The sequence below is a fragment of the Podarcis bocagei genome (assembly GCF_964188305.1).
Source record: "Podarcis bocagei genome assembly, chromosome: 4".
NCBI lineage: Eukaryota > Metazoa > Chordata > Lepidosauria > Squamata > Lacertidae > Podarcis > Podarcis bocagei.
In genome coordinates, this window is record NC_138128.1 from 40,277,470 (window position 1) to 40,297,840 (window position 20,371).

At 44.8% G+C, this 20,371-nt stretch overlaps 1 protein-coding gene across 2 annotated transcripts in view; it reads right to left on the minus strand.

Annotated features, from left to right (window-relative positions):
* TSPEAR (thrombospondin type laminin G domain and EAR repeats) overlaps positions 1-20,371 on the minus strand; it is a 51,900-nt gene that overhangs the window by 2,825 nt on the left and 28,704 nt on the right. For both annotated transcript variants that reach the window (XM_081192621.1, XM_081192622.1), the window contains 7 exons: positions 16,074-16,230; positions 14,490-14,621; positions 13,238-13,470; positions 11,584-11,770; positions 8,943-9,172; positions 1,353-1,534; positions 946-1,047 (listed from right to left, as the gene is read on the minus strand). In XM_081192621.1, the coding sequence (XP_081048747.1) occupies positions 946-1,047; positions 1,353-1,534; positions 8,943-9,172; positions 11,584-11,770; positions 13,238-13,470; positions 14,490-14,621; positions 16,074-16,230 (1,223 nt within the window). The remainder of the gene's footprint in view (positions 1-945; positions 1,048-1,352; positions 1,535-8,942; positions 9,173-11,583; positions 11,771-13,237; positions 13,471-14,489; positions 14,622-16,073; positions 16,231-20,371) is intronic.

A 20,371-nucleotide genomic window follows, 5' to 3' on the forward strand; every position in this document is an offset into this window, starting at 1 on the left:
TCACATGGTTTTATTGAGAACAAATGATGCCAGACTGACCTAGTTTCCTTCTTTCATAAAGTAGCTGACTTAATAGAGGTGGTGTATTTTATATCCTCCTGGAAAAGCTTCTGAAATATGTAACAGGTAGCAGAGTGTGTTGCGGACAGGTAGCATGGGTTCTCAGCGGTCTGGGAAATTGTACTTAAAGGGTAAATATTAACTAATCAACAGTGGTATCCAGTGACATGCTCCTGGGATAGTTCCTGGATCTGGCGTTTCAATGTATTGAGGGCTAGTGCACATATGTATACCCTTTAATTATTCCAAGTAGAATGTGAGGGAAGAGTGCATTTTGTTTTATGTGACCTAAGCAGGTGAAAAGAAAATTCTGCCTGTGATATTTGATCTACGGTATTTACATATGCATATCCATTTGCATCCAGACCCTTACAATAACATGGCCCCACAGGTTGAGATCAGATTGATTTTCCTTCCTATATTAGTTACCATCATAAGGTGGTGCTGTGGTCTAAACCACTGAGCCTCTTGGAAGGTCAGTGGTTTGAACCCTCAACAGTGTAAGCTCCCATTGCTCTGTCCCAGCTCCTGCCAACCTAGCAGTTCAAAAGCATGCCAGTGCAGGTAGATAAATAGGTACCGCTCCGGCAGGAAGGTAAACAGCATTTCTGTGTGCTCTGGCACTCGTCACAGTCCTCCATACACCAGTAGTGGTTTAATCATGCTGGCCACATGACCTGGAAAACTGTCTGTGGACAAACGCCGGCTCCCTCAGCCTGAAAGCAAGATGAGTGCTGCAACCCCATAGTTGCCTTTGACTGGACTTAACTGTCCAGGGGTCCTTTACCTTTACCTACCTTTTTTACCAGTTCCACTTTCATTCACTATGAAAATAATCAAGTATGACTCAAGCTATGACACTGCGGGGGTTGTGCACCTACTTACCTGTAAATAATGCTGTTTACAGCAAAGGTCACACCATCAAATGAATTTGCTACCACCAAAAAGTTATCTTCTCCAACTGAAAAGAACTCCCAATCCACAGCACTACAGCAGAAAGCAACCAAACAAGAAGAGATTACAACAACAGGATAACTGCCTGGGAAAACATCCGCTTTCCATTTACTATTTAGAATACATTTTTTAAATCATTTCCCCAAATCAGACTCTTTTAAGAGAAGTGAACATTTTCATCTTTCTATGATACATTTCGACCACCTAGATCAATTTAAGAACACATTTTAGACTGCAGTCTTACAATTTTTTTAAAAAAAGAATCAAAACATTCTGGCAGACCGAAACACATTCCATTATCAAAATGACACAATTTCAGCAATACATAAAGGAGGCACCTGTAGGTAAGAATGTCCTGGAACTTGACAAACATCTGTGCAGTGATGTTAAGCTCGTAGATGGAAGAATTGATGGCAAAGCTGTTGTTTGGGGCAACAATTGTACTGTCATAGCTGTTCGCCAGAGCAAGGAAGACCCTGTCTTGGATCTGGAAGACTTCCCAATCAGCAGCACCAAAAGTCTAGACCAAAAGAGAAGGCGTGAAGAAAAGCTTTTCAGAAAATGAGCAGCAACTGCAGAAGAATGCATCCAACACAATGCATGGAGGAGAATAATCCAGACCTCAACTTCCCCTCCAGGAAGCCATTCAGCACATGCACATCAGTTTCCATTAAAGCAGGGTTGGGGAACCTCAGGCTTGGGGGCCAAATTCAGCCCTGTAGGCCACTCTGTCTAGGCCTCAAGGTGCTATCTAGGCTGTTCACCCTCTCCAGGCCAGGCCCCACTCTGGCCTTGCTCCATCCCATCCTTGAGAATTTTTGCCTTGCTAGAATATGTCCTTGAAGTGTGTCTGGATGGAGATGTATGTAGAACATCTCATGTACATGGATTGAATGCAGCCTACTGCACAAAGGCAAGAACCACACTGTTGCTCCACCTACTTTTTGCCTGTGGCCACACCCACCACTGGTAAGTGGCCCCCAGAAGTTGGCCCGTGAGTGATTGTGGCCCTTAGGCTGAAAATGTTTCCCCATTCCTGCTTTAAGGGCTTCTACATACAGTAAGAATTTTATTAACACCACTGTCATAACCTTATGGCGACAAGCAGTGCAGACATCATCCTTTTAGGCTGGACTTTGAACACTGATTTTGCCAGTAATTGAATGACAAACCACAATTGCTTGCATACCCAATTCTTCTCTCTCTTAATAAAGGCTGAGGGTAGTGTGTGTAAGCCTGGGATGGGGAACCTGCAGCTTTCCAACTGGACTCCTAATTCCTACCAGCCCCAGCCATGAAGCTATGAAGAGCCAAAGGCTACTCATCCCTGGTGTAAGGTGATTGGGATACTGCCACTGGCACTTATTGCCCAGTTCCTGTGACCTCTGCTCATGAAAATAAAAGAAAACTCCAACCGCCAATCCATCCACCAAATGCCCAAGCCATTTTGGAAGCATTTTTTGCTTGGTTTTGTTTTCATTTTTGGGTGTGTTTTTTAAAGGTGAATGCTTTTCTTCTTTTCCATATTAGTGCTCATATTGCCTTTTAAAAAGGGAAATTCTACCAAAATTAAGATGGGCTACCCTCCTCCCCTGCCACTCTCATTCAAAAACCATTTCTTTCTTCCTGCTCTAGGAATGACGTTTCTCCCCTGCAGCCTGGTGTACAAGAGGGTTTGAGTAGCCACGTAACTCTTGCAGAAGCAGACCTAGCAGTTAGTTAGCAGTGAGAAGGAAGGTCTGGTGTGGGTCCCAATTTTGGAAAGCTGTCCAAATATGTTGGCATGTTCACTCACTTGGTTTTTACTTGGAAACCCCTTGGTGTTCACAATTATGAAGAATGCAAAACCACGTTCCATTCTGCTTCCTGCCCAGCTGGGTTCCATTGGAAATATTGCTAGCAGAATGTCTGGCAAATGCTTCTTCCTGCTCTCTTATTTCATGCATGACATTCCCTTGCACTAGGACATTATCTTAGTAGCAGCCCTACTAGGGACAAATGTAACTCAGTCCTCTGCTCTTAACTAGTACCACAATTTCCAGAGCTGTGTTAAATGGTGCATGCAAACCCACCCATTTTCTAACATAGCTCACGTGAAATAGGGTTGCCTTTGCTGAACATCTACACTGATCTATGGGTGGTCTCAATGAGGCAATGGTCTTTCCTCCATTGCAATACTTCATAGGCTGTTGCAGTGTGCATGCACACGAAAGCTCATACCAAGAACTAACTTAGTTGGTCTTTAAGGTGCTACTGGAAGGAATTTTTTTATTTTGACTATGGCAGACCAACACGGCTACCTATCTACTACTGTTGCTTAATGGTAGAGCATCTGCTTTGCCTGAAGAAAGTGTCTGGCTCAACCCCTGGCAGATTCAGGTAAGAATGGGAAAAGCTTCCTCTCTGAAATCCTGGGGAGCTGCTGCTAAAAGCACTGAACTAAATGGACCAAAGGTCTGGCTCAGTATAGAGCAGTTTTCTACGTATTTATGAAGGAACGTAGCCAGAAAAAATTGTGCCAAAGTTGAAAATCCATGTAGATTCTTCAAAGTTCCTTGAGACTGGAACTTGACTGCATTCACACAGCAGTTTATTCCATTTTCCTAACTGTTAATTTGAGCTTTCACGTGGCACTAAAAGCAAGCCCTTCTGGAAATATACAGTGCATATACTATACAGTGCAAATATAGCACCCATCTCCATGTAATTTGCTTCCGGGGGGGGGGGGGGACACCTGCTTGCAAACAACATGGAAACGATCTATGAACTTGCTCTATATTCCTGGAAGTGGCTTTTTCCTTGTGTGGAAGTTCAAATATAATGCAGAAATTAACAATTAGGGTAATGGGGAAATGGAATAAACTGCTGTATGGATTGCAGATTTAAGAGTCCCAGAGGCAGCTTGCTTGCCAGAAAAATCCATGTGCATTTTTTATCCCAGTGAAGCATTTTCCAATAGCTTTCTATCATAAGGAATCATTCCTAAAGCATTATTCCATGAAGGATTTTTGTTGGCTCCAGGGAAGGAACTGTATCAGCCCCTCCTGTATCTTGCTGCTCCCCACTTGCCTGAGCCTCTGGCCCAAGCGCTGCCATTTTTTTTGTGAGGCTCAGCAGTGGTGACCTCAATTGCCTCACAGAAAGAGGAAGGTGAGGCCAAAAGTGTCTCTCTCGGGGCCAGCGGGATGAGCACTGCAGAATGGCAAGACCAAGAACAGCTGTGACATTGCCATGGCAACCGGAATGCTCTCCACCACAGCTGCCATCTCCAGCTGGGAAGCTGGCCTGGTTGCCAGGGCGACTGAGATGTGCCTCAGTAGTAACACAGGAGCAGGGGGACTTGTGGGAAGGAACTGCACATGACGAAGCATGGAGGCCCAAAGGGAGCAGGAGCCAGGAAGGAGAGCCATGTGATTCCTGAGACCACGGGCAGCAGGTGGGGAACAGAGAAGTAGCAACTCCCTTCATCTGAACTGAAGTGGCCTGAGGGTGAGCTCACCCTGACATCGGGACGGGCAGCATGCCCTGTCTTGCTACTTTATTGCCTGCCTTAGACAACCTGCTCTTTTTTGCCTTCAAACAGCTTAGCAAACTCATTCAGGCAACAGCTGCTGACGAGTGGCTCATAAGTCCCAGCAGATGGCTAGCCAAGCTCAGGATGGGACAGAGAAAAACCCATTACATTCAAAGAAGTAAAAAGATGCCAACTTTTCAATGTCGGAGACTTCAGTTCCTATCAGCTCCAGCCATTATGGTAGCTACAGTCCAAAACATCTGGAGGGCATCAGGTTGCGGGGGGGGGGAGCTGAATTTTATTTGCCATTTACACGTCCCCCAATGAACTTGATCTCTAGTGTTCCAACAGAACTTTAAAAAAAACCACAGCTGTATAACTTCATATGACCAATTAGCATACTCAGTGATGCTGCTGATCAGCACTAAGGGGAAAATAAATCAAGGAAGGATGACCCCACACTTTTATTTTGCAGTCCCATTAAAACAAATAACACAAAAGTTGGTATATGGTGACTCAAGGCAACCTGCACTATGAGGGGGCTACAGACAATAGATTGCACAATGCACACCTATACTTACATCCCCCTGATCTGCAGTCACATCCGCATGTACAGTTTTCATTACCTGTGTGCAACAGACTTCAGTACTGACATATATGAATGGAAGGGAAATCTTTGGCTATGCCATTTTGGTGGCAGCGGCAGCATTCAATGCAGCTTCGACGGCTGCTGTTGCTGCTTGTGTGAGTGCTGGGAAGACCGCTCCCTCTCCTGCCAACTCCATCCGGCCTAGGGGGCGGGGCCTGCACTACCACTACAGTTTAGAGGCCTGAGCAGCTACCGGCAGCAATGGACAAAATGGTTTTAAATGTTTTAATTGCTTTTAATTTGCAGCACCTTAAATGGTGGTGGTTGTTTTTTATAATATTATATTATTTCATTATTTTATTTTTGCTTGGGGTGGGATAAGCATTTAGTCAGCGCTATTGTTTCTTGCTTTGTTTTGTTTTGTTTTGTTTTGTTTTGTTTTGTTTTATTATTATTATTATTATTCTGTTAAATTATTATATAGTTTGTATTTTGCTTTTTAAGGGGAAGGGTCATGGCTGCCTGGGAGTGGGCCTCAGCCAATAGATTGGATGGGGCAGGTTCCACAGGGGGGGATGTATTGGGACACCCGATCTCAGTGATCACGGGCAGGAGGAGGAGTTATGCTAAGACCAGACCATGTCATTACCGAGGAGGCAGGTTTAGTCATTGTTTGAGGACTATCCCTGCCTCCAGGTCTGGTCCTGACCGGAAGGATACAGTAATCAGCAAGGGAAACCCACATGACCTGAAAGTGTTGCTGTGCAATGCCAGGTCAATGATGAATAAAACCACTGCCATCCACGACCTGATTGTGGGTGGAGGATTTGACCTGGCATGTGTGACAGAGACCTGGTTGGATGAAGCAGATGGGCCTGTCCTTGCCGCTGCTTGCCCACCAGGTTTCTCTTACGCACAGCAACCCAGGTCATGTGGGCGGGGAGGGGGGGTTGCAGTGATTTTTAGGAAGTCATTAGTCTGCACCAGGCGTCCTATTGGGAAGACCCAGTTTTCTGAGTGCATGTTCTGGAAGTTGGGCAATAGGGGCAGTACGGGATTCCTACTGGTGTACCGACCTCCCCGCTGCACCAAGGATTCCCTGCCCGAGCTGCTTCAGGTCGTGGCGGATATGCTCCTGGAGACACCTAGCTTGGTTGTCCTGGGGGATTTTAACATCCATGCCGACACGACCTTACAAGGGGTCGCTCGGGATTTCATGGAAAGCATGGCCTCCATGGGGCTGTCCCTGAATAAGTTTGGCCCAACTCTTAGCCGTGGACATGCCTTAGACTTGGTGTTTACCTCTATGGATGTTGGTGATCTGACACTAACTAAAAGCAAAACAAAAGAAGTGCCATGGTCAGATCACTTCCTGGTGCAACTGGACTTCTCTACAACCCTTCCCCTCTGCAGGGAGGTGGGACCGATTCGGATGGTCCGCCCCCGCCACTTAATGGATCCAATTGGCTTCCAGAGAGTGGTAGGGGATGCTTTATCCCAAGTTGATGGCCTTTCAGTTGATACCCTGGTGGCACGCTGGAATGCGGAGTTAACCAGGGCTATTGACTGTCTGGCTCCGAAGCGCCCTCTCCGATTGCATGGAGCCCGGACAGCCCCGTGGTTTTCCCCAGAGCTGAGGGTGATGAAACAATCGTTGAGACGGCTAGAGCGCCGGTGGTGGAAAACTCATTCTGAATCAGACTGGACACGGGCTAGAGCTCAACGTCGAGCCTACCAAGAGGCAATGGCGACGGCGAAGAGGGCCTTCTTCGCCACCTCCATTGCATCTGCAGAAAACAGCAGCAGGAGACTTTTTCAGGTGGTTCGCAATCTATCGGAACCACCTATACCACTGGGGCCTGGTAGGGACCCCAAGATCTCCTGCAATGCTTTTGCAAAGTTTTTTGCAGGTAAAATTGCTCAGATTCAGAAGGAGGTAGACTCCACCGTGGGAGCAGGGCCAGGGCGGGAGAGTGCTAGAGTTCTGTCTGGTCCTGTTACATGGGATCAATTCCAATCTGTTACCTCCAAGGATGTGGACAGGCTGCTTGGACAAGTGAAACCGACCACCTGTCTCCTTGATCCTTGCCCATCCTGGCTGATAAAAGCGAGCCGGGAAGGGCTGGGCAATGGGCTTTGCGGCGTGGTGAATGCTTCCCTCTGTGAGGGAGCCTTCCCAGACCCGCTGAAAGAGGCGGTCATTAAACCGCTTCTTAAAAAAAATCTTTAGACCCGGCCAATTTGGCCAACTATCGCCCAGTCTCAAATCTGCCATTCTTGGGCAAGGTGATTGAGCGGGTGGTTGCTGAACAACTCCAAGCATGCCTGGAGGAAACGGACCATTTGGATCCCTTCCAATCGGGATTCAGGCCTCATCATGGGACTGAAACTGTCTTGGTCGCGCTGGTTGATGATCTCCGGCGGGCTAGGGACAAAGGTGAGAGCTGTTTCCTAGTTCTGCTGGATCTCTCAGCGGCCTTTGACACCATCGACCATAACATCCTTCTGGACCGTCTAGAGGGGCTGGGAGCTGGGGGCACTGTCATACAGTGGTTCTGCTCTTTCCTCCTGGGCCGTGTCCAGAAAGTGGTGGGGGGGGATGAGTGTTTAGACCCCTGGGCTCTCACTTGTGGGGTGCCTCAGGGTTCTGTCCTCTCCCCCATGCTTTTTAATATCTATATGAAGCCGCTGAGAGAGATCATCAGGGGGTTTGGACTGGGTGTTCATCAATATGCAGATGACACCCAGCTCTACCTCTCCTTTAAATCAGAACCAGTGAAGGCGGTGAAGGTCCTGTGTGAGTGCCTGGAGACGGTTGGAGGATAGATGGCGGCTAACAGATTGAGGTTGAATCCTGACAAGACAGAAGTACTGTTTTTGAGGGACAGGGAGAGGTTGATGTGGGGGATTCCCTGGTCTTGAATGGGGTAACTGTGCCCCTGAAGGACCAGGTGCGCAGCCTGGGAGTCATTTTGGACTCACAGCTGTCCATGGAGGCGCAGGTTAACTCTGTGTCCAGGGCAGCTGTCCACCAGCTCCACCTGGTATGCAGGCTAAGACCCTACCTGCCCGTGAACTGTCTCGCCAGAGTGGTGCATGCTCTAGTTATCTCCCGCTTGGACTACTGCAACGCGCTCTACGTGGGGCTACCTTTGAAGGTGACCCGGAAACTGCAATTAATCCAGAATGCGGCAGCTAGACTGGTGACTGGGAGTGGCCGCCGGGACCACATAACACCGGTTCTGAGAGATCTGCATTGGCTCCCAGTACGTTTCCGAGCACAATTCAAAGTGTTGGTGCTGACCTTTAAAGCACTAAACGGCCTCGGTCCTGTATACCTGAAGGAGCGTCTCCACCCCCATCGTTCAGCCCGGACACTGAGATCCAGTGCCGAGGGCCTTCTGGCGGTTCCCTCATTGCGAGATGTGAGGCTACAGGGAACCAGACAGAGGGCCTTCTCGGTAGTGGCGCCTGCCCTGTGGAACGCCCTCCCATCAGATGTCAAAGAGATAAATAATTACCTGACATTCAGAAGACATCTTAAGGCAGCCCTGTTCAGGGAAGTTTTTAATATGTAACGCTGTACTGTTTTTAACACTGATTGGGAGCTGCCCAGAGTGGCTGGGGAAACTCAGCCAGATGGGTGGGGTATAAATAATAAATTATTATTATTATTATTATTCATGCATACAGAACTGTGTATAAAAATCAGCACACCCACCCTCCCTATGCCTATATAGGGTATATCCACTGAGGTGTTCAGAGCAAAATACATTGCCCAAGCAATCAAACAATTACATTGGTTTTTCCTACTCAGTATCTTACCAATATTGACTGGAAGAGCTGGAAGGCTCCACTGAGCCAAATGTAGATGTGAGAGTTGATTGTGGTGGATGTTCCATTAAATGTGTTGGCCACCACGAGGAAGGAATAAGGCCCAATGCTGAAAAATTCCCAGTCGTAGGCTCCCGAGGTAGGAATGGTCTGGTTGGCTTCAAAAAGCCCTGTCCTGGCGTTCCACCTGTATATGACACTGTCTATATTGTGGTTATTCCCTAAGGAAGAAAAAATGTCAGACGTCAAGGACTGACCTCAAGGTTTTTATATGAAAAGGAGAGTCAAGTGAGAGGCTTGTTGTTGTTGTTGACAAGCTGAAGGAAGTGACTGTCTGGTTTTTGACCAGATAAAAAACCAAAAAAGGAGCTAATAATTCAATTCACCTGAAAAGATTTCAAAAGACAATGGAATTTTTGCATGGGATGGAATGTATAGGATTCCATAAATAAGCCTACATGGGGCTGGGGGTCATATGCTCTACATCCCCTCTGATGTGAGCTTCTCCCTCCTCCATAATAAAAAATATAGTAATGAAACCCCAAATCAGCTGCCTGAGGCCTGCCTAATGGCAAGGCTGGACTTGGAAGAGAGTAAGGCATTACACGAATGAGGAATAAAGAATTTGGTCAGCTAAGCATTAGATTTTAATCACAACCACTACCACCATTTTCCTTTTTGCAAAAGCAAGTGAGGGACCCAGTACAAATAGGATTGATTGAATAGCATTTACTTCCATATTGTCCCTGTTTACTTCATACTAAGGCTGAAACTATACATTTTAATTTTTCTTCCCACACAACACATTTTAGAAAAACAGTTCTTTCCATGGATTATGTTAACAGACTCCACTGGGTGGCAGCATATGGCCATTTCATGAGCACTCCAAATGATTTTGGATCCCAAAAAGCTTCCAGGAGGTTCCACTTTAGTTTGGAGGCCAGGCTTGCAAGCCATGCTAAGCCCAGGGCAATCGTGTGAGTGCGCAGCCTCTGAGAGAGGTGGTTGCGATTTCTGTGCTCCTTCCCAATTGTTCTGCTGCTGCACTGAGCTAAATGAAGCTCTAGTTATCTTGATGCGTTGGGCAAACCCAAGCCTGTGGTTTAGCTATGTTCTGGCTTTGGCTTTTTGGCTCATAGTTTGTGAAGTGTAAACCATTGCAAGTGACAAACCATTCTGATGGTTTGGAGGAATGTTGCAGAATTTTAACCTAGATGCCTGAAATCTAAACTACCAGCCACGTTTTCAACCAAGGTTTAGCATACTGTTTGTGGGAAACTAAGAATCAGTTGTTTGTTCTCAGGGGCTGGGCTGAGGACCCAGGCAGAGCTCCAGAGTCTGGCCTTATGGGGGACCTGATAAGGCCCACACTCTAGCAGGGGACCCATTTCCCTGCTGAAAATACCTCACAATTTTGTAACTGTGTAATTTTAGGCAGGGGGACAGAAACCACAAGGGGATGATTTTCAGCAGGAAAACAGCATAGGGGCAAATGGTTAAAAATAAATAAATGACGACAACGACATCCTGCCATGTTGCAATCTCACTCTGGGTTGAGGACCCCCAGGGTTGCTTTCATAAATCCAGGTTTTTAAAATCTCTCTCTTAACACTGCAAAGGCCCTGACACACAAAGAAAGCATCCGTTTGTTGCTGGGGTCTAAATATGTATAACCACATACTAAACACAGCACAGATGCAAATATGAAAAAGCTGGTGCAAAATGAAGCAGACATCCACTGTTTAAAAATGGTTTTAGCCAATAGGAATTATTAATTTAAAGAGGACACAGAGCTCTTGGAAGTGAATTGATGAGCAGCCTCTAAACCCTGGCAGGTGGGGGCAAAAGAGGAGTGCAACTCGTTATTTCCCTGTTATAGACCCTATCAGTGGCGTAGCGTGGGTTGTCAGCACCCGGGGCAAGGCAAGTAATTTGTGCCCCCTAACCCGTGGATTTGCGCACCCTAACCCTAACCCCCAGATGTTGCGCCCGGTGCAGCCGACCCCCCCTGCACCCCCACGCTACGCCACTGGACCCTACAAAAACTCTTGAATAACACCACAAGGGAAGGCTGCAGTCAGCTGGACTGCTGATTGCAATAGCTACAGTGACAGCAGCTTCAGTGATCCCTTGCAGTATCTCTCTTGGTTGAAGGGTCACTTCTGGAGGAAGAGTCTCCTAAGAACACAAACCTAGATGGATGAGACCAAGGATCCACCTAATTCAGTATCCTGCTTTCCACAGTGGCCAACCAGATACCTCCATGCAGTAGCTCTCCCCCGAGCAACAGTGGTTTAGTGGAGACTGGCAGACCTATCCCTATACACATTCATCTAATCTCCTTTGAAAGTCATCTAAGATACTTGCCCTCTGTGTTTTGCAAGCAGGGCATAGACTAGATAGATAGATAGATAGATGATAGATAGATTAAATTAATTAAGGGGAGCTCATCTTGGCATTTCCATGCCAAAAGTTGCACCTGTTGCCTTGATGCGTGCCACACAGCTGTTAAGAGGAACAGAACATATGTAAGGAAAGCAGGTGCAAGCCAGGTGGTTCTGGCTGTCCAATGACAAAGGGAAGGGATTTTGCACATGCCAATTAGTGTCACTGTACATTGACAACTAGATACCTTTTCTATGATTAGCCACTGCGAGGAAGGCCTCGCCATCAATGACGAATGCCTCCCAGTCTCGAGCACTGTATGTGTTGATCCTCTGGTACACAGTGAATTTCTCCTTTCTGTAGTTCCACTTGTAAATCACAGAAAACTCTTGACCCCTTTCATTTGCTTCAAAATTTGCCACTGCAAGGAAAATCTGAAAAACAAGAAGCTACAACAGCTCAGTCTCTCTTCTTGCACACAACAATCCATATACTCTGCGTGAAATCGTTACTGAGGTTACTGAGTGGTCCCACCCTCCATATTTTCCCAGTCTGGCCCCATCGGATTTCTTTCTTTTTCCAAGACTGAAATCTGCCCTGAAAGGTCACAGATTTTCCAACATTTCACACATCCAAGCTGCTGTGACGGCGGAACTGAAAGCAGTATGAAAAGAGGACTTTTCCAGAAGTTTCCAACGTTGTCAATGGTGCATTGTATCAGAGGGGGCCTACTTTGAAGGCCTGTAAGCACAACAGGTTCTTTTCCAGAGAGGAAAAACTCTCAAAATGTGAAAATATGCTATCCTTCCCCCCACCCCACCCCACCCCACCCCATACCACACATACTTTATTTGGAATATTTATTGGGCACACTCCATAAAATGCTCTCAGAATTTCCTACAATAAAATAGTGAAACTGCTACAGAAGCCATCTTTCATAAATAGCAATAGAGCAAGACACAGCAGTGCAATGAAAGTCAGCTTTGAAAAGCTCTTGCACTTTGCCACCAAACATCTCTGGTATGAGATTCTTGGTCTGCTAAAGTCTTCTAGCACAGCCTGCTCCAAATCTCTTATTCCAGAGCAAGTGTGGGGAACTTTTTCTGGCCAGAGGGCTGGATCTCTTCCCCACCCTGGCAAGTCAAAGTTGACAGGTGGACAGGGCTGCCCACCTGCCCAACACCTGACATACTGATGTCATGTGATGTTTCCCTTTGAAGTATCATGAAGGTTTGAAGAAGCACGGGGGCAGGGGATTTGAAAGCCTTGATCAAGGCACATGCTGATGGGCAGGTAGGAGTGCGCTTTCAAACACAGCCCCCTCCGTGCTTCAAACTGCAGAGTTCTGAAGGAAAAGCGCAAGGGGGAGTTGAAACTGATGGGTGGATAGGAATACACCTTTCTCAATCAAATTCCTACCCTTGCTGGCCAAATGGTAAGGAGTTTCCCCCATCCCTGTTCTAGATAAATAAGAACACCAGTATGGCGGTGTGGAGGAATTATATCTATATCCATTTCAATCTATATCTGTATATTTATTTGTGTTTGAAGGGGGAAATGTGTTGTGACCTTCATCAAAGTGCCTTGATTTGTCATGGTGTTGCAAGCCTACATAGTAGTAGTTCTTGGGGACAGGTTATGACAGAGGAGAGAGAGAGATAATTATCACTTTACAAATGTATTAGATGGGGCCTGGATCAGGTAAATTTAATCCGATTGGTCTGGATGACAGTAGATTCTTAATGGCTTAAGGTTCCAATTGAGTTGGGAGTTGACTGTCAGATGGGGGGTTAACTGCCAGTTAAGGAACTGGTAAGGGAAGTGTGAGAAAAAGACCAGAGAGAAAAGCTGATGGGAATGGTGGAATATCCAGTAATACTAAAAATTAACTTACAATTTACCTTTTTTCCGATAGTAAAGAATTTCCAGGACTGGGCTTGGTAAGTGGGGATATTTTGGTATGCCACAAATTTCTCATCCGTCCATTTGTAGATGGCTGACCCTGGAGGAGTGTACCGATTAGCAGTAGCTGCAAAGAGTCCCACGTCAGGGATGACAAAGACCTCAATGCCCATGGTTTCAGAATTTGTAGCTAAACTCTGGTATTCTTCCAGATAGTCCAGTCTTTCTTCAACTATGAAATCAAATGGCATTAATAAGGGGATTCTGTAGGCAGAATGATCCAGCAGAATTAGCATTCCTGAAATTTATCGTCTCCTCTCCACCCCTTCTGTGACCCTCTTCCTTGGGCCTCCTATCTGCCCTGAATTTCCCTCTCATTCCTTCTGGTTTCCCTACCCCTGATCCTATTCAAACTTACCTTTCACATTTAGATCTAGCTTCTCTGTCATAGCTGTCAACCTTCCCTTTTTTGGCGGGAAATTCCCTTATTCCAGCGCCGTTTCCCACTGCCTCCCGCTGCTAGCCCGGATTGTTAGATATCCTGTCCCTGGAACAGGTGAGGCTGCTGATCCCTTATTTTCGAGGCTGCTGATCCTTTATTTTCAAATCTGAAAGTTGACAGCTATGTTCTTTGCTCAGATGCCTATAAGCCAGTTTAAACATAGTGCCTTAGCACCTCTCAGCATGTTTGCACTTCTTTCTCATTGACGTCTATACTGCCTTGGTCATGTACACACAATGGAAGATGACAGGATCCCCAAGGAGCTGGCTTCAGGCACCAGGCCTGCTGGCAGACCAACCCTGTATTACAAAGATGTCTGGAAACATGACATGAAAGCTGGCAACATTAACTCCGCCGTGAAAGAATCCCTCACAGATGACCACAGCACCTGGAGACAGGCAGTCAGGTTGTGCAACCACAGAAGTGACCAGAAGAGGAATGACTGCTTGGAGGAGCGCAGAAAGAAGAAATGCCATGCTTTACCTGCACCAGCACAACCAAACACCCTCGTCTGCCCCAGCTGCAACAAAACATGTCTTTCCCATATTGGTCTCTACTGCCACAGCAGGGGCTGTAATTCCCCAAAGGTTTGACTTCACCTCCCAAAGGCACACTCCTGCATTGTCTCCCGAGACAGATGGAGGCCAACCAATTTGTTATTTATTGTTTGTAAGCTGATTTGAGATTTTGAGATGAATGAAAATTGGAACAGAAATACAACCAATCAATCGGTACCCAGAAAGGCTTACCTTCTAGCAAGGAAATCCATTTATCCCCGTTGCATATAAATAGCCCTTTCTGAGCAGCATTAAACCAGAACTGACCACTTTCACTTTTGGTACAGGGAGGGCGAGACCCCAAAGTCACCTTCATGTCTGCTTCTGAATGATAACAGTAAAAAAAAAAAAAAAAAACCCAACACAAGTAAATTAGCAGCAAATAAATACTTGCTCTGGCACCACGAGAAATGCAATTATAGATATCAATACGCAACTGCACTGGATTATGTGAGATAATGCTTGGCTACAAACATGTTTTTCTCTGTGTTCATTTGCCACTGAACAAGTATGGTCTTTTATTTTTAAGGGGGGGGGGGCAATTCGAGAATGAGTTATAAACAGTGAATGGCCTTTTAGGCTTCCTCCACATGAATAGTTCACTTTTTGAATAATAAAAATTATATGTTATGGGAGGGGGTGGCATCAGGATTTTAGAGATGCTTAGGTGGGGCATGGCCAAAAAAAGGTTGGGAACCACTGGTCTAGCGGATGAAGTCACCAAATAAGCCATGGTAAAGGCAGGCTGCTGGGTTCACACATAGCACCAAGCTATAGTTAAAACAAACCAAGATTCATAAGCAAAACAACAAACCATCACTTCAGATTGTGGTTTTGTTGGCAATAAACAAGCCATGGTGGTGTGTGATAACAACCAAATCTTCTGCAAAGGAACAGTTCATCTAGAAGCACTCCGGGTATAATGTTTCATTACACCATAAACTAAGCAATGACAGTTGGCTTAATTAGGAGCTTGCACTGTGGAACTGTTGTTGAACCCCTTGGGAATTTTCCTATGGAATCCCACAGTCCCATTTTGTCCCTTGTAGCTCTTTAACATCTTTACCCAAAACCACTTGGAGAGTTCATCTGAGGATTCAGAAGTAAATGTCACCAGTGGGCTGATAACACTCAATTATATCTCTTTGGCAACCTTGACCACTGGCCATGGTGGCTGAGGCAGACGGGAATCAATCTTCTACAATGTATACAATTTCTTCTCCCATATATACACACTACTGGATGGTAAGATTTGCAGGAGAGGCTCTGCTCCGAGTCTTGCCAGCCTCCGAAGTCAGGCAGGTAGGGATAAGGAGCAGGGCCTTCTCTGTGGTGACACCTTTCCACTAGTAAACGGCAAATCAGACATATGTTGCTGTCATCAAAGTATAAGCAAGAAATATTGTTTTGCATTTGATAACAGAAACACTGTAACATGTTTTTATTTATTAACAACATTTGTCCTAAGATACAAAATTTTCTGGGCGGCTTAAAGCAATATATTATGTATATCAGTGAAAAGGTCCACAAGGAAGAAAGGTTCATTAACTACAAGGAATCAGTCTCACAATTTTATTGAAGGGGGAAACGAAACAGAATAGTATTATATGACAAAAGTGAAACGTACCCTTCTGCTGCTGCAAGTCAATCAGCCCAGATCTGTTCTAACTCTAGGCTCTCTCTCTGCACTTGGAAGGGTTACCAGCTTGTTCTCTATAGTTTCCTAATGCAAGTTGTTGGAAGCCCCTCAAAACCTATTTTGTTTGTTTTACTGACCGTAAGGGTATTTCAGCAGCCCATTGCCCGCTGGTTTCACGGGGAGATCCTGCAGAATTTTAGGGATGGAGAGCACTGCTAGATTAAAGTTCATGCCAGTGCACATCCTTGAGGTAGCATCAGATCCTGGCAACAGGACCAGCTGCCTTAGCAAGCCCTGAAAAGAGAGGAAGACAGACTAGGGAATGAAATCAATCAGGCTTGACAATGAAATCAATGAGGCTTGACAACCATATGTCAGGAGTGCTCTGATGGTGTTTCCTGCTTGGCAGGGGGTTGGACTCGATGGCCCTTGTGGTCTCTTCCAACTCTATGATTCTATGATTCTAGGGTTGTTGGAAGACCATGGTTGGTATGTTTACAACATTGATTTTCTTTCTTTCTTTCTTTCTTTCTTTCTTTCTTTCTTTCTTTCTTTCTTTCTTTTTTTGTTCAGTTGATGATGGGGCTTAAGCCCATTTGAAAAATCATGGGCCCCTATTTTCATATGTGTGGGGAGCAACTGTGACTCATCAGTGACAGGGGAAAACTACCTTTCAGGTGCTCAGGGCAGCCTCTTCATATTGCTCTATGTGTTGGTGGGCTATTGAATCTGCCATTGAACATTGATTCCATGGCTGAGCTCAGAGGTTCCAAAGAGTCTCTGCTCAAAATAAGTTCTGTGCTGCTGGCCTTTATTCTTTATTCACAAGAGCAACTTCTCACCAATGTGTACATGATGGGTGAGCAAGTATGGTATATGAGCAATAATTCTTTGACTAATCTGTCCTTTTACTATCCACATTAACATTGAGGGTAATAGGGAACACGAGAGAAATTATGACACTTTCATGTTATGCTGACCTTGTTGAAAGTGTATGGCTGAATTGTACACCACAGTGTAGATGCAGATCAAAGCAACATTTCATGCACAAACATACTAGGTCTTCGTGGAATGCTGGATATTAAGGAGCATTTGCCTTTCAAGCAACAGTATACTACCCCATGTTAACATTGGTTTGTAATTAAACACTTCTGCAATGGTTACTCTGCCACTTTGACAGGGATTAAACTGTTACTGAAGCTAATGTGGAAATAAGCTTCTACTGGTGGAGGAAAACCCACACCCTGTAATCTAAGAAAACTTACTATTCCATATTTTCTTGAACTAAGGATCTAGCTATACATTATTTAACATAGGTATGTAACAAAAACCTGCTGGGCTGGCTGTTTGTCCGAGGAGGGAGATTAGGAAAAAAGCACGCATGTGCAGTAGTTGTAAGAGTGTGGTTATTTTCCTTCACTTCCAATAGGCTTCACTTCAAATAAGGGAATGACTATTCAACCAGTGGAGTATAATGTCCTCAGGGGCACATTTAGAAGCAGTGAGCTGGCAGAAACAGAGGTGCTAGGAGTGGAGGCTGATCCATTTGGGCAAATGGGACACTGTCCCACCAGCCTCAATCTGCATTCAGCCAGCCCCCACCTGCCCTGCCTTCTTTCTTACTACTAGTCCTGGAGGTGGCTCTGGCTGCCAAGTTCCTCCTCTTCCTCCTCAGAGCTGCCCCTTTGGAACTCAGCAGGGAGAAGAGTTGGCTCTGCTCATCAGTGGCTTTGCCTCTATCTACTGTTGGCCGCTATGACTTCTGAGTCTTCCTGAGAAGTGAGCCTGTGAAATCTAATTCAGAAAGGGCAGCAAGAGACAAAATTCCCTGGACTTGCAGATGGTGTCTCTGCATGCTACATGTCTGGCACTCAATTTGCCTAGAACAAGGGAACCTCTGAACCTCCAGATGTTGCTGAACTCCCATAATCCTTTGTCATTGACCACGATGGCTGGGTTGACAGCTGTAGTTCAGCAGCATGTGGAAGCCCAAAGGATTCCCACACCTGGTCTAGAATTACTGCTTCCCCTATGCCTCTCATTCATCTATAAGTCTTTTGGGACAGTAACTGGATCCTTTTTATGGCTTTCCTGCACTAGTTTCTCTCTCTAAATGTACTCTCAGCATCTCAGAAACAATTTGCCAGACCCCCCCATCTTCCAATTATCCCCTTAGAGCCAGTTCTAGCACTCCCCCAATACACCTCTTTCAGCCACCCATCCTGAGCACACACCCACACCCTCGGTGCAAATAGTTTGGCTTTTCACTCTCTTTAAGCTTGAGATGTACGCTTCAGGCTGTTTTGTCATAATCTGAATTTAATAAATCATTTGTAAGTGCGAGATGAAGATCAGCATAAATCACTTCAGCTAATGTCTTCTTCATTTCCTGTTTGTTCTACCTGATCTTGCAAAGACTCTTTTTGACTACAATGGAAAGCATTTCAAGAAAACATTATTTTTTAAAAAAATGAACGATTGTTGACCTTTAACCATCACAAAACATTAAGAAAGGGATAGGTGGTTTTGTTGCAAAGATGTACTCAGAAACAAATCACGTTTTCTGGGATGAAAAAGTGTGGGAGTTTTGGCAGTCAAACCTAACAATACTAGTTAGTAAATGAAGGGGTTAAGGACCACAGAGCTGTAAATTCCTAGAGAAGGCACACTCACAATGACTCGTTACATTTGTGTGTGTGGATTCACAGTGCTCTGAGCCTCGTTTCGATATACCGTGTCCGTTCTGTTGGTTTTGTAACTTGAACCAACCAAATGGAACACATCTCATAGCCAAAAAACCCTCCTTAATGCAGGAAAACCAGAGCATGTCCAACAGTCCCTGCTTGAAAACTTCCACAGATAGTTCACCACCCCTCTAGGTATCTCTCCAGTTTTTAAACTAATTTGGCTGATAGGCCATTTTCAGGCATAATTCAAAGTGGTGATGCTTCCCTTTTAAACCCCTAAATAGTCTGGGGCCCAGATATCTGGAGAGTGGTTTTCTTTTATATGAACCTTTGTGATTGCTAAGGTGATAATTGGAGGCCCCTGGTTAAAATTAGGGATGGCCAAATACATCAATTTCATTATCTCATTTGTCCAGTTTTAAGTTCAGTTCTCCATATTTCTACATCAACTTGTGATTATTACTTTCTAAAGTCGTCCTGAAAACATAGCAGCATTTTAGTGCAAATTTCTCCTAAATACACATTTTGTATGCAGTTTTGCCTAATATACACATTTTTGCAAAGCATTTTCACCTATGCATTTTTGTATGCTACTTTAAGTAGCATACATATGAATTTATATGCACAATTTACCCTAGTGTGTGCATTTTTGTACACATTACTTGGCTGGAGAACTGCGCTGCAAAATCTAGAGAAGTGTGAATTAGCTAAGTCTACATTTGATTGCAAGCTGAATCAAATTTCTCTCCCATCCCTACTTAAAAATCCCTCTGCCTTCTGAAATGAGGTTGGTGATGACAGAAGAAAGGGGTCCCACCCCTTTTCCCGGTCCTTCTGGCAGCCCACACATCGTATGTTCTCCCCAGAGAGCCTTGCCTGGTACTGAATTAGATGTCCTTCCCGCAGCAGACATTTTTATTTAGTCAGCCTTTCCAACATGGCAGCTGGTTTTAATCCAATAAATGTTATTGGTTGCTGCTAGTTTTTATTACTCTCTTTAGGTTTTTTACAGTTCCATCATTGTTAAGTGATATCTATAGCTATCTGAAATTGTTTTAACGATTATTATGAGCCACCCTGGAAGTTTTGTTAAACTGCAAGTGGCGTAGACATTTTGAAAAAAACAAAATAATAAAATCCCCACAGAAGGCTGGGGATTCTCAGTATTTCGGTATATCTGTGTTCTCTTCAGATATCACATGGACCAGAGATGAATGAAAGTGTTGGTTCTGGCTTCTCTCCATTTCTTGTTTCTCCAGTTTTCAGTTCTCCACATATAGCACACATTTGCATTTTTAAAAAAAGTCCTAATGAAAATTTGGTAACATTTTACTGCACATTTCTCCTAATATGCACATTGTTTTATGCAATTTTTCCTCATATACACATTTTTTTCAAAGCAATTTCTGTAATATAATGCACTTTCATATATCTTTCTCACCAATACATGTATTTATATGCACACTTTAACTTAACATAAGCATTTTGTGCACACTACTTGGCTGGAGAACTGTAATGCAAAAACTGGTGAAGTGTGAATTTCAAAGGGTGGCTGTGTTCCGTTTCACATTTTGTTTCAGAAAATTTCTGCAAGTTTGCCTTGAAATGGTAACTGAATCCAATTTCTGCCCCATCCCTATTCTTGACTCATCTTTCTTGTCTTAGAGGTTTCTGTGTCTTTCTGCCTGTGATTTTTGCTATGAAAATCTTTGGCTATCAGATTGGCTTTCCTTTGCCTTTGTAGGCTT